The sequence below is a fragment of the Cololabis saira genome, chromosome 7, assembly GCF_033807715.1.
Source record: "Cololabis saira isolate AMF1-May2022 chromosome 7, fColSai1.1, whole genome shotgun sequence".
Taxonomy (NCBI): Eukaryota; Metazoa; Chordata; class Actinopteri; order Beloniformes; family Belonidae; genus Cololabis; species Cololabis saira.
The window spans coordinates 35,708,585-35,726,728 of NC_084593.1; the positions used below are offsets into that span (position 1 = coordinate 35,708,585).

At 42.2% G+C, this 18,144-nt stretch overlaps 1 protein-coding gene across 3 annotated transcripts in view; it reads left to right on the top strand.

The window, feature by feature from the left end:
• The window catches only part of si:ch211-26b3.4 (connector enhancer of kinase suppressor of ras 2), a 77,656-nt gene that overhangs the window by 18,889 nt on the left and 40,623 nt on the right, over positions 1–18,144 (top strand). For all 3 annotated transcript variants that reach the window (XM_061725758.1, XM_061725760.1, XM_061725759.1), the window contains exons 3-8: positions 8,325–8,527; positions 8,622–8,709; positions 9,651–9,692; positions 14,563–14,682; positions 16,902–16,961; positions 17,094–17,162. In XM_061725758.1, coding sequence (XP_061581742.1) covers positions 8,325–8,527; positions 8,622–8,709; positions 9,651–9,692; positions 14,563–14,682; positions 16,902–16,961; positions 17,094–17,162 — 582 coding nt within the window. The remainder of the gene's footprint in view (positions 1–8,324; positions 8,528–8,621; positions 8,710–9,650; positions 9,693–14,562; positions 14,683–16,901; positions 16,962–17,093; positions 17,163–18,144) is intronic.

Below are 18,144 nucleotides of genomic sequence, written 5' to 3' on the forward strand. Positions count from 1 at the left end.
TGACTCCAGCCTTGCTTTTTGTAGCTTTGGCTATTGTTATGATAACAATGTATGTTCAACTACTGACACAAAGGACTACAGCAATATCTGGGGTGCAGAACACAACCAGGCAGGCAGGTTTAAATATAGCCAAAGCTTTAGTTAAACTTAAAAAAGTGACATCCAGAGACTGCCTGCAGAAATATTGGCCGAAATGGGAATTTTACTAGATGTCCTTGTTTGGCTTTGCTCATATAGGAATTTTTTTGTGCAAAGAAGTAAATGTTCCCTTTTTATTTATGTGTTTAATTTGTTAATTTGTTTTGACTAGTATTGTCATGCTCCTTGATTTTAAATACAGAATCGTCCTGACTGAAAAACATTAAAACAAACAAACAAAAAGTAAATAACAGCTGAGCTGTATCAGATATAATTTATCTGTGCTGGGACAAGCAAAGCTCCAACCTCTTCTAATTAACTTCACTTCTCAGGTAACAAATCTCTGTAGTGCTGCATATCACTCTCATGAGGAACCTCATCCATCATAAGGAAGAGCAAAGCTTGGCTGCCCTGGCTCGACCATTCTAACTCTCTAGCATCTCTGCAATTAAAAAGGAGAGCTTCTGGATCAATGTTTCAAGTGGTACCAATTATTTATATCTGTGCCATTACGTTTTGCTCTCTGCATGTATACTTAGTACTGGCGACGTGTCCAGGATGTACCTCTCCCTTTCACCTAAAGAGAATTGCAATAAAAGCTGCAGAAAACCCCCATTACCCTAAATAGGAAAACTCACGTATCGATAACAGATAGATGGACCAATTTACAGCAAGCAGGTATCCTCATGGGGAGCATCTTTTCAGCGTGTTGTCCCTGGAAATCGACATAACTTTGCAGGATGTAATGTAGCTAAAGTTGTATGAAATGTGCCAAAGCAGCCAAGTATTGTTAATGCTGAGAGCTTTAGATGCATGTTTTCATCTACAAGTGAATAATTGTCTCAAGCCAAAGGTTTGACTATTGAATTATTTCCTCATAGTGTTCCCCAGGGGATCTGTTTCAGGACCACAACAATAACTGTTGTAAGATATTCCCTTCGTTATACTCATACTTTCATTCTCCAACTCAATATGTTTGCATTCATGCTCGTATGACACGGTTCAAAAACAAAGAGATACGTTACAAATTATCAGTCAATTAGGGTCAAATAAATTAAATGAAATTACATTTCATTTTATATTACATATTTACATTTATTTGAATTATTTGAATTTGAACATTTCCCAATTGTACTTTTATTGCATCTCACACCTTTATGTCAGATTGCAGGTCTTTCTCCAGGGTTATTTTGAAGTCAGGAGTTTAATTTTATCATCTCATTTCTGCATTTGAGTTAATTAGACAGGGATTCTCCGATTTCCCAAGCTGAAAATATTTTTTTTTAATTTCAATTCTAACCCCTAAATGGTTCATGATCACCTTTGTTTGTTTCACTCACTCATCCTTTTCAGTTATAGTTTATTTCATCTTTTCAATTGGGAAAATAGACTATTAAATAAATAAGAACGAATAAAGGAGGAGTCTCAGCTCGGAGCCACCTGGCTGATTTGAGCATGGACTCCAGCTGTCCATCGCATACATAGATGCAGTATTTTCAGGATTAACAGAGCCTTCACCTTTGTGTGGTCTGCAACAGCTTACATCTGAACCTGCAATGTTCTGGAGGGAAAAATGATTTTATGTTGATGTGCAGCTCTTTGCTCAGAGGTGTTATTTATGATGCTTAACTGTGGCTTAATGTATGAGCAAGAAATATCAGCATAAAGGACGGCCTCTCCACAAACCGCTGCTATGGAAACTACACTGCCATGAAGGGGGGGGCGCAGTGGGAGATGGTTGTAATGGTGGTAGCGGGTAGTGGCGGGGTGTTGTAATGGTATCGTCCTCGTACTGTATTGATCCGCACACATCTGCATGCACTGCTAAAACGACTGCTTCCGTACCCACAGACATGCCGTGATTTTAGAAAGTCGAAACAGCTTCCTTCCCCTCCTCATCACGGCGCTCTCTCTTTCCCCCGGAGGCAGCTGTGCACGGCTTTAGATCGAATCATATGACAGTCTAATTACTGCTGAGCAAACATGCGCACTCCAAGTGCATGTATACATCTACAATCATACAGAGTGCAGAAAATCATACAAAGCACAGTGTGTGCCTGACCCAGTTTCAGTGAGATCCAGAGCTGGGTGCTCTATGTCTTCCTCTCTCCCTCTTGTCTTCTGTTTCTTAGATCCTCAGTTGCCTAATTTCTCTCTGTCTCGCTCTCTCTGCTGCCACTGTGAAAACCCTCCCTCCTTTGTTGTCACTGTGGTCGTGACTGTGTAAAATAGATCTAGCAGCAGCGGAGGAATAGATGCGTCGAGCTCAGGCTGTGCATATGACTCTACAAGGGTGTGTGTGTGTGTGTGTGTGTGTGTGTGTGTGTGTGTGTGTGTGTGTGTGTGTGTGTGTGTGTGTGTGTGTGTGTGTGTGTGTGTGTGTGTGTGTGTGTGTGTGTAGCCTTTTTGTCAGCAGGAATAAGCCTCTCCAAGGCAGGACATAACTCGAGGTGCCTTGGGATGCTGAGTGCAATGTGTGTGTTTATTTAAAAAGGGTCATAATGCAGTAATGGGCTACTTCGCCACCTTGGTGTAGTTTTATACTGAAAATGCAATCCAGTCTTACTCCAGAATGTATGATAGGTATGCTGGTCGAAAGCAGAAAATAAAGCAATTTCACAATAAAGGCTCAAAAAATGTTAAACTGACTGCAATGAAATGGCTCCTAAAACGTTACATGTCAACAGTTTATGCATTTTTACACATGCATATGCCCTATGATAGATAGATAGATAGATAGATAGATAGATAGATAGATAGATAGATAGATAGATAGATAGATAGATAGATAGATAGATAGATAGATAGATAGATAGATAGATAGATAGATAGATAGATAGATAGATAGATAGATAGATAGATAGATAGATAGATAGATAGATAGATAGATAGATAGATAGATAGATAGATAGATAGATAGATAGATAGATAGATAGATAGATAGATAGATACAAGATAGATACTTTTATACAAGAAAGATACCTCTAAAAAGACACCATCACACGATCATCTTGTCATAAGTGTATGCAGCTTCCTTAGTGCTGAGTCCTGCAAAGAGCTGGACAAATCGTGTAACTTATTCTGATGAGCAGAATAGTTTACTAGATGATGAAGTGCTCCTTAAAAAGCGGAGTCTTTACCTTACTCTTAAAAGTAGGTACAAACCCTGCAGATCGGACAGAGTTTGGTAGGTCGTTCCACCATCGGGGAACAATGGAGGAGAAGAGTCTAGTTACTGATTCCATGCCACGTTGTGGTTGAAGCACCAGGCGTCTTTCACTGGCTGAGTGGAGCTGTCGAGAGGGAGTGTAGCTCTGGATGAAGGAGTGAAGGTAGGCAGGAGCCGTTTGGGTAATTGTTTGGTAAGCCAGAAGCAGAGCTTTGAATTCAGTGCGTGCTGCAACTGAAAGCCAGTGCAGGGAGATGAGCAGCGGAGTGACATGAGCTCTCTTGGGTTGATTGAAAACCAGACGTGCTGCTGCATTCTGGATCATCTGCAGAGGTTTAACTGAGCACGCAGGGAGGCCGACCAACAAGGAATTACAGTAGTCAATGCGTGACATGACCAGAGCCTGAACCAAGAGCTAAGTATGTTCTGTCAGGTAGGGTTTGAGTTTCCTGATGTTGTAAAGAGCCAATCGGCAAGACCGGGAAACCGATACAACAAGGTCCTTAAAGGTCAGCTGGCTGTCTAACATGACACCAAGAATCCTAGCAAAAGACGTGGGCACAAGTGTAGTGGAATCTAGCTGCACGTTTATGTGAGTAGGTAAGGAATGACTGGCTGGACAGACAATAAGCTGGAAAGGAAGAGCTGGGTGTCATCAGCATAGCAGTGGTAGGAGAAGCCATGAGAGCTGACGATTTCACCTAGTGAAGTGGTGTATAGTGAAAATAGAAGAGGGCCAAGCACCAATCCCTGTGGCACCCCTGTTGCCAGCTCATGCAATGTGGACACCCGTCCTTGCCATGATACTCTTAAGGATCTTCCTGCGAGGTAAGACATGAACCATAAGAGGACAGATCCTGAGATGCCAAGTGTTGACAGTGAGGAGGATGTGGTGGTTGACCGTGTCGAAGGCAGCAGACAGGTCAAGCAGTATGAGAACTGAGGACAGACCAGCAGATCTGGCAGCCCGTAGTGACTCAGTAACTGACAGAAGGGCAGTTTCAGTTGAATGGCCCGGCAGTTGTCGTGAAGGAACTGTGAGACCTGACTGAAGACGCCACGTTGTAGAAGTTTAGACATGAACGGGAGCAGTGAGACCGGACGGTAGTTTTCAACCTGGGCAGGGTTGAGTGTGGGTTTTTTCAGCACCGGGGTGACCCAAGCTTCTTTGAAGGCAGAGGAAAGAAGCCAGATTTAAGAGAGGACTTGATAATGTGGGTTATTGCCGGTTCTGAGGTAAGTAAAATGCTCTGCAGGATGTTGGTAGGAACAGGATCATGAGGACCGGTCGTTGGTTTTGTGCCGACTTGAAGTTTAGAGACTTCATCCTCATTTAGAGACAGGAAGGAGCAGAGAGAGGCACTAGTAGCCGGTTGGAGTGGGCTGAGATGGGCAGGCTCAGAGAATTGATTACTGCTAGCAACCTTTTCAGTAAAGTAGGGCGCAAACTTTTCTGCAGACAACCCAGTGGGTGGTTGAGCAGGTGGTGGAGAGAGAAGAGAGTTGAATGCCATGAACAGTTGTCGGGAGTTGGGAGCATTTGGGATTTTGTTCTGCTAAAAGGATACCTTGGCAGCCTTCAAGCTGGATGTGAAAGATGAAGGTTTTTGTCAGTGTGCCCTTTGGATTTGCGCCACTTTCTTTCTGCCGCCCTAAGTCCAGCTCAATGGTCCCTCAGAACCTCTGTGAGCCATGGACTGGGGGGTTTCTGTCCAGCTGGTTTGGACACCAGAGGACAGAGTTTATCCAGAGACGAGGTAAGTGAGGAGCAGAGTGTTACTGTAGCCTCATTAACAGATAGTGTGGAAAAGTTTTAGAGGGATGGGAGATTAGAGCAGACCTCATCAGACAACTGTGTAGGGCTGAGAGATCATAAGTTTCTGCAGTAGGAAACCACCTTTAGAGTCAGGTGAGTGACATGAGGAAGGGAGATGAAACATTTAACCAGGAAGTGGTCTGAGTGGTGCAGTGGTGTGACACACACATCAGCTGTAGTGCAGTTTCTGGTCAGCACCAGGTCAAGGATGTTACCAGCTTTGTGTATTGGAGGAGTCTGGACCAGTGAAAGATTGAAAGAGTGGATGAGAGCCAGAAACTCATTTGCCTGTGTTTTGCCGATGTGAATGTCCATGTCTCCCAGTACAATTAGTGGAGAGCCATCATCAGGAATGTCAGAGAGAGTCATGTCCAGTTCAGAGATGAACTAATCTATGCTGCCTCCTGGAGGGCCTTATATGACCAGAATGTAAGCAGTGAAGGGCTTAGAGATTTTCACTGCATGATATTCAAGTGATGAGCAGTTAGTAATGGGACAGATGGATGTGAAGATCAACTTTTTGGACATTAAAAGTCTGTACCACCTCCTCGCCCAGCAGAGCGAGGTGTTTGAGTGAATTCGGCATCTACGGATAGAGCAGCGGGTGTAGCTGGACACTGGACAACACAGGTTTTGCGGATTGCGCTGCCTACGGGAGGCGTGTCTTGATCTGTACACATATCTGACCGGGATGGTTTTGAGACACATTTTGGACTACTTTGGTTGGAACTCTGGCCGGTGGACTCACGCAGGCAGACTCGCAGGTCTTAACCCCAAGTGGGCAGTGCAATCCTGACGTCTCGCTCACGCTTCAGCGCCAGAGTGTGGTGAAATACCAGAAGTTGACTCAGCTGCAATCGCTAGGCTAATTGCAACTGTCTGAAACCGCTTCTTTCTGCTTCCCCCGAGCAGTTAAAACAGTAACAGTGGGTGTGGCCCACGCCAACGACCTCAACTGTAGTCGGAGAGAGCCGCTAACGGCAGAGATTCAGATTAACAAAGGCAATCAAGTGCCCGAAACCAAACCAGAAGGTCCTGCAGACGCTCACCTAAACCGACTGATCACTCGCTAATGAAATCCGTGCTTGTTTTGCCATTAACTATTGATTAGATTTAGGCTTTAAAATACAGTATGTGGGTAAGATGTCACATTTTTTCAGTGTTGTCCTGTACAGAATAATGTGCAAAATAAAATTATGCCCCCTCACAATTTTTGAGGCTTTATGGCACTATTGCATTTCCCCCCTGTAGACAAGCATAGCCTTGCATGCCGAGACATGAGGCCGGGGTTGTAACTATGGAAAAGCCTGATTTTGCATAACGTTTGAATCCCTGTGTTTTCAAATCGATGAATAAAACTTGTGAAAGGATCATTTCTATGAAGACGGGTAAAGAGATCAGCACATCAGGAATGTATGGATCCCTTCAGACCCACCTTAATCAGCTAGGCCTGTTGGTGGACTTGAGAGTCCTGGTTCCTGAACCTAAAGGTATCAAACCCTCGTTTTCAGGCAGCTGCTCACATCAGGGGTGTGTGAGAAATGCAAATTATTTCCACAGGCAATCTTTTTATTCACCACTTATGTTTCCTCTACATTTCAACATACAAAAGCAACTGCCAGCTTTCAGCACATGCTGCGCGGCGTGATAACACGTTAGCCGCGCTGTCATCAAGCGCCGCTCTTTCATGAAATCGTAGCTTTCTTCCCGCTGAGACGAAGATCTTGTTGACACAATGTTGATGACAGATCCAGGTTGACAAATCAGGACCCACATCCATGGACTCTCTTGAATCCATGACTCACCAAGAAAACATCGGAGGAAAAGATTCTGAGTCAGACGCGCTGCTCTACACGCTCCCCTGGTTATTATGTACTCAGACGGCGCCGTATTCAGTGTCGTTACTCCTCTGAATGGGCATAGACAGACGCAAACTTTATTCCACACGACAAAATGTCTTATGTTTCGATAAAATTAATGTCTTTACATTGGTATTTGAACATAAAGTAAAACCACAATAAATTACCGTTTAGTGAGGGATATTCTATAAACTCGTGAGTCGAGGGATCCGCATGACTCATTTGACCTAGCAAGTTGTGACAAATCCAAAAGGGCACACATTTGTTAAAAGAACAAAATTTGACATTGTTCAAGCCCATGTGACCTGGAAATTATATATTGGTTTAACCTTAAATCATTGTTGTTTTTTTTATTTTCAAAGTATAACCAATTATTTCACATCTTTGTGGTGAAGCAGGTGAAAGAATGTGATTAGCTCTGCATGATGTGGATATTAACAGAAGCTAGTTTGATGCTGACCAGCACCCCCAAATGTTTCTTAATCAACAATATTGATTGATGTTTGACACTCAAACCTATACATATAGCAGTTTTATGGTTTTAGGGTAAATCACTATATTCAAATAATTTAAAACTTTGACAACTTTGCTGGGTTAGCTTAGCCTCTTGGAAAGATGGAAGCAAGGAAAACCGCTACCCTTACAAAAATAAATGAATAGATAAGTAAATAGGTAAATACAATGATCAAGAAAAGTTGTTAAAATAGGGTAAAGAAAGATTGTGTCTACCTGGTAAAACAGTCAAAATTTAATTGCTACTATTCATCATGTACACAAATGTTAGCCTTCCTTTCCTTCTCTGTTGTGTGTGTTTTTTTGCTCCTTTTTTTGACATGAAACAATGCTGGGGACAAATTTTCCATCATTTAGCAGACGTTTAACAGGGTCTATTTAAGGCAATCGATAATGTTTTCACAACATTAATCAATAACCTGTCAGTAACCATCATGCAGTAGCCTTTAACGCCCACGTCACAACAGATTTCAAGGCTTAATCATAGATCAAGTATGCTTTTCCTAGCTTTTAAACTAGATCAAAGACTTTTTTTCTCTTGTAGTTTAAACCTATCCAAAAACACTGGCAAAGCAAAAAGAAACAGTTGGTGAAAAATAAGTGAAGAATGAAAATCATAATGAGTAGATGCATTGGTCTTGCACTGAAGTCAGTCCTCTTCCTCTGCCATGAAAGATGAACCTTGACTTTCCTGCAGCTTCATTAAAAAGGACTTTGTTATTCCTGGAAAAAATAAAATCTCTGATTTAGTTTTTTGTGTCTATTTTTTTTTTAACTTCAATGAGACCAGGTTAGAATAAATGAACCTTTGTTTACGTTTGTCCCCCAGAACTACGGCTTAGAGACAGAGAACCTTCGAACTCTGTCCCACAAGCTGAACGCGTCAGCCAAGAACCTCCAGAACTTCATCCTGGGCAGGCGAAGGGGTGGACACTATGACGGACGAGCCTCCCGGAGGCTGCCCAATGATTTCCTCACATCAGTGGTGGATTTAATTGGTGCAGCCAAGAACCTGTTAGCCTGGCTTGACAGGTAAGCAATAAAAGTTAAAAAGAAACTTCAACGTCATTTTTGGTGCGCTGGTGCATTTGCTGGAATGTAACATCTGTTTGTTTGTGTTTTTCAGGTCTCCGTTTGCCAGTGTGACAGAGTATTCATTACTAAAGAACAACATTGTGCAGCTCTGCTTAGAACTGACCACCATTGTGCAACAGGTATGTCAGCGGGGGACCCCTCCACCTCATATCCACGCTCATCACAACAGCAGAGTGCATAGGACATCGGTATGGCTGCAGCATGTGCTAATCTGTCACACATTTCTATAGATTTTGATCACAAGCTTTCATGTGTCCATTACCATGGGCAGGAAGCTTTTAGTAAATGTTCCTGGACCTCAACCCTTCCCAAACCTGAGGAACTCGGATGGAGAGTTAACTATAGGTCCCTTATTTTCTCGTCCTCCTCCCTTGTGTTAATTTTGCCACACTGCACACACGTGTACCCTTAAAAATTAAAACTGCAGCAACACACCATCTCATTGTTTGGGCAGAATCTCTGTCTGCTCCCTTGGACCTTATCCATGTTCTCACACTAAAAGCCTACTTAAGAGTGTGTATGTACTGGTGCCCAGAGTGAGTCCTGGAGCGGAGCAGATAACACCCACCCTTTCTGACAATGGCCAGAGGAGAGCGAACAGAGAATTGCCACCACAGGTCCACAATAGGCCAAATGAAAATGTGAATGCCAGGGTGCGGCGAGACAGACAAAGGTGGCAGCACCGCCTGCACCGATGCATCACACGGATGAATTACCCACCACTGCACACATCTGTCCGATCCAATGGGCCGCTTTCCCAGAAATAGATTAACGATCAGCTGTCGTTAAATAGCAATCTTTCATGTTCAAATAATGTATCTAAGACTTGGGGAGGCCTATAAATTCCAGGAAGCAGATCCAAAACTACATGACCCAGCGTGTTAGTTTTTTCTTCACTGAGAGATAAAAGAGCTGACCATTCACAATCTCCACAAGTTATCAGTTTCTTCCTGTTTTACATCACACTTCTCTCCTTCTCATCTTTCCTGAATGCTACATGTAGAGCAGAGGAATGTTAGAGCTTGTTCATCTCCTGTGTTTTCTCCTTCTCACATGACAGGACTGCACTGTGTACGAGACGGAGAATAAGATTCTTCACGTGGTAAGTGTTTGCTGTACAAGCCCGGTGGAAATGTTTATGATGATGAGACGAGTTGGCATGCTTGTGTCGGGTGTCACATGAACTGGTGCCGTTACTTTGACTCCTAAAGAATTAGCTTCTATATTTTACTTTTACTTTTCCACTAACATTTCTGCAGTTATGTGTCACGCACAAACTTGCAGAGTATCTTTTCAGCATCTTTCCCCATGGCGTTTTCATCAGCTTCATCTGTGTGTTTATATGTACTGGTGCATGCTGGGTTTTTGGGGGGGGGGGACTTTGTTCATCCCAAAGTGCAAATGAGCCAAATGTTTTTTAAAAACCCCTGTTCCTGTGCACATGTGCGTGAACACATGTGTGATGGGAGGTGGGGAACTGTCTGCATCCACGTGTAAACTGCAGTGAGCAGCTACTTTGTGATCCAAACTGACAGTCGGGTCGGGACACTTTGTGCTGCTATTTGGCGTCAGATCGGAGGGTAAAAAAAGCTGATCTTTCAACAAATATGCAAAGTGTAAAATATAATTCTGCAACACAGTTGTGTCATACTTTGCTCTTACTGTGGTGTGATGGCCCCTCTTTAAAAATAAATGACCCTGGGGCTTTTTAGTGGAGGTATCACAGCGGTCATTCATCTTTCTTCTTGCATGCTTGACACCAACACTGGACAATGACATCAATCATCAAATTCAAATGTATGTGGCTCTCAACATGCACATATACACATGCACAGATATACGTGCACAATCCTTGGAGGCAGACAGAAAAAAGACTGCACAAAACTACGTCTCTGATATGTAGGAGGTTTGTGTGCTACGAGGAGACGGCATGAACACTGAGAGGAACTGTTTGTTTTCAGATGCAGCTCTTTTGCAGCTCGTTTGCTGCTGCTTTTGTACCACATGTGTTTAAAAAAAATAAAGCGGAGGCGAGGTGACACAGCGGCTAAACCGTGTAAATAAAAACACGCACAATGAGCTACATAATTGAAATCTGATGTTTTATCTCCTCTCCAAACTAGGACGCTGCTTGAATGTAGAAAAAGAAGAGAAGGCTTGACCCTTTGTTTTCATCAGAGTGTAAAAATGGTTTCATTTTTATCTGCTGAGGAAATAAATACAACAAACGTAGCTAGGCTCTTCTCTGGCCGAGAGAGATAAAGTTTTAGCTCAAATAAGAGGACGATAGGGACATGTTTGGCTCCAAAACTTCCAAGATGCTGTTCTCGTCTAATCGATAGGATTTCAGGAGGGGGCCTTACAGAAAACACGAGTGAGGAAAAGCATCTGAAACGTTACAAAGACAGAATGTTGGTAGGAACACCAATATTCACTATGAGAAAACTGGAAAAAAGCGTATTTTAAAAAAATATCAAGGTACAGAAACCACGACTCCAAATATAAAACGATGTTATCCCTATGAGGATGATGCCCCTCTCTATGAAAGCGTTGCACATTCTTTCATAACACACAAGCAGAAAATGTTAAGTTGGAATGGAAAATAAAAATCAGGAAACAAACATGACAAACATTTGTCAATGTCAGTACATTTCATAACAATAGATATCCATACCTGCATTTCAGAATTACAATTTGTGTATTAGGGTTAATAATAATAATAATAATAATAATAATAATAATAATAATAATAATAATAATAATAATAATAATAATAATAATAATAATAATAACAGTAATCATATTCATAATAGATTCTTTCAAACAGATGGCGTAACCAGGTAAATATGGTCATTTTGTAATTCAAAAGCAGTTACCCTTAAAGATTAGAGTCTCTGAGGATTTCCAGTTGATGTCCTGAAAAGAAAGATGGGAAGGGATGTTTCGCATTTTGAAGTCCATGATAACATTAAATGATTCAATGAATTTGGAGGTATTTCAGAGTTTACAGTAAAGGCCACGGACCTGAGCAGGACGCTGCAATCTCTGATCCGTCAGATTGCACTGCATCAACTACTGTCATTCATGCAACCATCTAACTCTGGCCAGCCTTTAGCTTTCTAGTGAAAACTGTGCAGTAAAGAAGCTTTACGTTAACCTCATGCAGAGGCTGTGTCCAAGTCTCTGGGCTCAAAGGCATCTGGGATGGATCATCAGTATTCCAGATGTTTTTCAGGGGAAATCTGTGCTGTGTCCTCTGGATCAAAGATAAAAAGTGCCATCACTGTTATCAGTTATTAGTCCAGAAGTCAGGGTCTGTGATGGTAAGGGATTAGGTCAGTGCCCTTGCCAAAGGTAGTTTAGCATTCTGTCACGGCAGCATTAAATCAGAAAAGTACACTAGGATTTAACAGTAACATTACAGCAGCATAACAGCAGTATTTGCTACAGTTAAAGCTTTACCATGGCAACTGTTCTTGCAATATGCATGGCGCTTGAAATGCAGGAACGGCTGCATAGTAACAAATTAAATAAAGTTGAAAAGATCATATATGAATGTCTTGGACTGATGCTGTCTGCAATGAAATGATCTCCCATTGCTCTATATTAAGAAAATACCAACACATCCACATAACACATGGGGGGGGGGGGGGGGTCTTTACAGTCGCGCTCAGTGTTTGTCGGTTATCTGCAAGACTTTTAGTTATGAAGCAGTGTTTTCATGCTTTTCCTCATGTAATATCCTGCATGTACCGAGTTTGACCCAGGCAGAGTTAAAATATGTTTTACACTCAGAATGGCATTCATGATGGGTAATGTAGTGCAGTTGCACATTTGTCTGCTTCTGCTCAATAATGCAAAACTCACTGCTACTCTGTTCTCCACTAGACGACGGCCTGCAGCAATCAGATGGACAGGCTGTGTGTGTGTGTGTGAGAGAGAGAGAAAAAGAGAGGGAGATGGGATAAGAGCATGTGTGAGCCTGTGCGTCTGATGGAGCGTGAAGTGAGCGAGTGTTTTTATGTGCATGCATGCATAAGGATGAGAGGAATTACATAACACTGTCCTATTTGTGTGTTTTCCCTTCCCCTTGTTTTCGCCCCTTTCCTCCCAGACTTTGCCTCCCACCTCCCTGGCGTTCTGTCTCTCCCCCACTTCCTTTTCTTCCCCCCTCAATCCTGTCCAATGTCTGGGTATACGTTTGTGTCAGTGCAAGGGGTTGCATTACGCAAGTGCGCTTGGTGTGTGTGTGTTTGAGAGTGAAAATGCACATTCATGAAAAAGAAAGTGGACAATGAGAATGACGAAGATGACGTTGGGGGTTGCAACGCAGCTTAATCCGTTTGTCAGTTTACTATGCCGGGCTTTCTGTCTGATTGCTCTTATATCTCACGCGGCCGGCCTCATAAGTCAACTTCCCTGTAATCTGTGCTCTGATGCTCTGGAGGCGCGTCAGATCAAGGCGGGGTGTTTCAGAGCTGGAGGAGTTTCGATCTCCACGCTGGTGACTGGCCTTTTGTCTCTCAGCTCAGTGTTAATCCCCGGTCAAGACTATTAGTCCAGTGATCAGAGAGGAACACATTGTCCCACGCTGGGAACTTCACATGCTCCTCATGGCTTTATAGACTAAATTAGAAATACAGACATTGTACATTTTCTTTTTTCTTCTTCAAAAACTCAAATTTTTTGTGTTTGTTCGTGACATGAAAATGTCTGGGGATCCCATCACATAATGTGTGCATGTTGACAACATAATGTGACTTCATAAATAGAAAAGTACACAGATATTGTAAACAACCGACGCAGAAATGGGTGGAAGAGTGAGTGGAAATACAGGTGTGTGTGTGTCAGTACACTGAAGATTCGCCACCTTTTCCCTCACAAAGGATGAATCATAAGCTCTGAGCTGTGTGGTGTGTGTGTGTGTGTGTGTGTGTGTGTGTGTGTGTGTGTGTGTGTGTGTGTGTGTGTGTGTGTGTGTGTGTGTGTGTGTGTGTGTGTGTGTGTGTGTGTGTGTATATGCGTGTATATGCAGTCTAGTCTGTGTGTGTATCTTCTGCTCGTTTTGTCACCATCATTTGGTAAAGGCTCATTAGGACTGAGATCTGGGGATTATTTGATGCAGGGTTCGTCACTGTTGTGCTACTCGTGTTCATACAGCGAGCATACTCTATGCTCCCTTAAACGTGCGCCTGTCACATCCCTGCGTATGTGCTCTTGCACGTGTGCGTGTGCATTAAGCGGCGATGCGATGAGGCAGGATAACCAGAGCAACAGTCTTTGTAAAGCCACTGCAATCAGTCAGCCAAGATAAGAAGGCAGAGATAATGCTGATGATAAATTAAAGTGCACGTCTGACCAAGCAGACGCACAGCCTGAAAATCAGCGACGGTTCTTAGAGCAAAGGCAAAGTGCAGCTGTGCTTCTCATTTGGCGTATTTGCTCAAGTTTAGTCAGATTTGGAAATGCGGATTAAGAATATGGGAATAAAAACCCTGTCAGTGTAAAGTGTGTGTGTGTGTGTGTGTGTGTGTGTGTGTGTGTGTGTGTGTGTGTGTGTGTGTGTGCAGGCACACTTTACACAAGGCAAAAGATGGTCTTTGTCTTCCCCAACAAACATGACTGATTGCAACAAATAAAAACTGAGCCCTGTAATTGAGACGTTAGGAAATGTCATGTGGCCACCCCGGGCCGGCTAGTATCAGTGATGTGTTGTTGTGTCTGTAAAAGGTGTCTTGTGGGCATGCTTGTGGACCGACTGTGACAGGAAACAGTTTGTGTGCTCGAGTGATGGAGCTGGCGATGTGGAACAATCTGATGAAATGATGTCTGTTTCACCTCCTCCAGCTAGGTCACACTGTCCCTTGCGGACCAAAACCAATCTCAATAACTTTCATTCTTTCTCCTTTTTGTGTCTCCTCCTGTCTTCCCTTCATTTTTTCTGCTCTCTTTACCTCAAACCCTGTCTCCAGTGTAAGACCTTAGCAGGGATATGCGACCACATCATCTCTCTGTCGTCGGACTCTCTGGTCTCTCAGTCCGCCCATCTGGAGGTGGTCCACCTTACCAGCATCATGCCTAACGAAGGGCTGGTGAGGACACGCTGGCACACGCACACACACTTCTAAAACATGTGCACACAAGTTGTTTTAAAGCTCTGTAAAAAACAAACAAGCTGTGATTTATTTTAATGTTAGTCTAATGTCTTTGTGCTCCCCACTATTGCCAAATTTTAGCAAATAGTTTTGATTTCATGGCAGATAACCAGTTGTTTTCAGTATCTAAGTAAGTGCCAACAGTAACGGACACAGAGAGTACCCGCTTCTTTGATTTTTAAAATGAAAAAACTAAAATAAAATCTGTAATTAGTTCATTTGTTGTAGCCTTTAATCAACAGACAAAAGCAACGTCTGTCTTCAGTTAACTGCTACAGAGTCTGGTCCAGATGATCTCTGATTACTCTGGCCGTACTGCACGTCAATAAACAGATGTTTGCTAACGTGTCGGCGGCGGATGGAGTATCAAAGTAATGGGCCATCAAGGGGCTACATTTCTCACAGAAGGGCCTAGTATTTCTAGGACTTTCCTCGCACACAGTCTTTTTAGTTTGTTTAATTGTTATTTTATATACATTTCACCACTTATCTAAACACTTAGCCAGTAGCTTCTTCTTTAATTTACTGCATGTCAGACTGGAGCTGAGTGGCAGCAGTCCAGTAAATGTTCTTTTAGACGTTACTAACAACCCGGATGGGGATTTGGGACTCACCAACACACTCCACAAACCGTGGATGGATAACAGATGTCAAATATATATGTGGAAGTTCGTATTTGGGGCATAAAAGTAACACTTTAACTGCATCCACCTGTATTCTGATCATTGCTCTTGGACAAAGGACGACTAGGATGACTAAATCACAAATATATTGTATCCTCATCATTTGTTTGCATTTCAATTAATCTTTTTTTAAATTAGATTTAGCTATAACCATAGTGGTTTATTTTCACGAGACTATACCCAAATGGAAACTGGAACTAAATAGTTTTTTGCGTTTACGTCTTATTAAAAGTTTGAGGACCAAGTGAGTTAAAAGGAAAACAAGAAAAAAGCTATGCAGAGATAAACATGCCCCAAAACTTTTGACTGTCTCAAATGTAAATTAGTTAAAAAAAAAGGATGTTCTTATAAGTTGAAAACGCTGTTTTCAATAAAAAATATAGTGCAAGGACAACATCAAACATTAAAAATAAGGAGATTTATGCTTGTTTTGAACTGGATGCCTTCATTTCCCCCAAAAAATAAATAAGAACAGATAGGAAAGGCTTTGTAATGCTACAAATAGACACATGAGGAATCATCTCAAGACTAATTAGATTAATTTGCTGCAAGAGTTTATCAACCTAATTGAGAAGAGGAAGCGCATCTCTGAACTCTGTGAACAAATAGATTGAAAAGTACAGCAGAACAATAGTGATTTCCTTTAATGTAAAACTAGTGAATTTGAAAATGCTGCCATTTAGTATCATTAAGACATTAAGAGCATCGGAGAAACTGTCTTTACATTCGCAGCAGGATCAGAAACCAGTGCTGGTTGTGGATACTGTGTAAATCACAGCTTAAGCTTCATAAAATATCTAAAAAAATCAACATCAGCGAACAAATTATGGGTTTTGTGCTCAGAAAATCATCAGCTCTGCTACAAACGAGCTCATTGATCAGGTAAAATGGTCTTATTTTGTGTGTGTGTGTATAAGAAGGAGAAATGAAGGCGAAGGTAGCAAAATGGCAACCACATTAAGAGCTTTTCAAATTTCTAACCTGCTGAGGAAAGGTGCATACATACTTCCTTTATGATCTGCTTTGAGCAATAGAAGCACTTCTATGAACGGAAAGCAGGTACATCTGTCCCACTGATCCTTGTGGCTACAACAGTCAAAGCTAATATTTCCATAATCATAGAAACTGGTGTTCATGCAATAATTAGAACAGGTGGATAGATGTGCACAACGCAGATGAGACACCTGTGGAAACAGCTTCCACTTCTGTGGCTTTTTCTTTGCACTTTAAATAACAAACAACCATAATTTACTTGGAAATGTTTTTTATATTCCTCATAAAAGTAATAAATCCTCTGTGAAACATGACAGAAACCAATTAGCTGAAGTACTGTAGTTGCACGGCTAACGTCATGATGTTTTCCAACGTGAGGGGATGTCAAAAGGTTATAGGTGGTAACTCATCTCTTTTTAGGGGTGCCTTTAAAAACACATCACGTAACAGCATTACACACTGTATCCGCTCTCGTTTCAGGGGATGTATATCAAATCCACGTACGACGGACTTCATGTCATCACTGGAACCACAGAGAATGTGAGTTTCTGTTTCACTGACTCGATACTCCATCAAGCACAATTAACAGTCTCCCGTTCTTCCATGACGATGAACCCACTGCCTCCGTCTCCATCATCCTTTTTTCTGCTCTTCCGTTTGCAACCTCTGCAGTCTCCAGCAGACCAGTGTAAGAAGATCCATGCAGGGGATGAGGTGATCCAAGTCAACCACCAGACAGTGGTGAGTTCAGCTGAATAACACTTCCATAATCATCAAATGGAAAAATCTTCTCTAGATATTGCTCTGAACGACGTTTAACTCAGCCCCTTCAACTGAAATGTGTTGGAAAAACCTCAAATCCCGAGCTTACGCAAACTGAGAGGTGAAATGAATAGATTAACTCACAAAGTGATTTGTGCACTTTTCTTCCAGCACTCTTTCCTGGCTGCGTTTGCATCTACGGTGTTGCTCTTAGTATTTTAAAATCGCTTCATGGTCTTGCGTGATGAATATTTGTTCCTCGTGGCTCAAATAAATTGCACTTGAGTGGTCTGTGATCGTTTTATTTTGGCAGAACTTGAGAAGTCAGACGCAGGAGGCAGGATGAGCAACGTCCTGATTATCAGGGACACGTGATGTTAGCAGAAACTAAAGTGAACTCTCGTAGAAAGCCCAAACTCCCAATCAGGAGTCCTGACCGGGGCTCCACTTCATCTGTTTTCCACGCCATTGATCACACAACACAATGAAGGCTGGGTCATCATTTAACCTTTCTCCTCCCTGCTCTCAGTTTTACCTTAAATTAATCAATAAAATACAGTGAAATCGATTTTCACGCTCCAAACTTGTCCCAGCTCTGCTATGCCGAGGAATCTCCAAGACAAATGTTCACCATCACATCTTGCTCTGTGCTTCTGCTGATATGGAGGTTAATAACAACTGCTGTGGGAGCAGATTGCAGGATGATTGCCACACAATATTTTGCTCAGGCCAGTTTTTATTGTTAACTTCCTGGAATTTCTTCACATTGTCATAATAAATCCCTAAAGAGGGAGTCTGGGCTGGAATACAAACCCATGTCCCGCTTTAGGACTGAATATTTTTTGCATTTCTGCCATCAAATCATCACATCAGAGGGAGGAAAAACTAAAAAGTGGCCAGTCATTTAAAATGGAGCGGAGCCTAGTGAAAGCATGCGATTGAACCTGTCTTCCTCATGCTG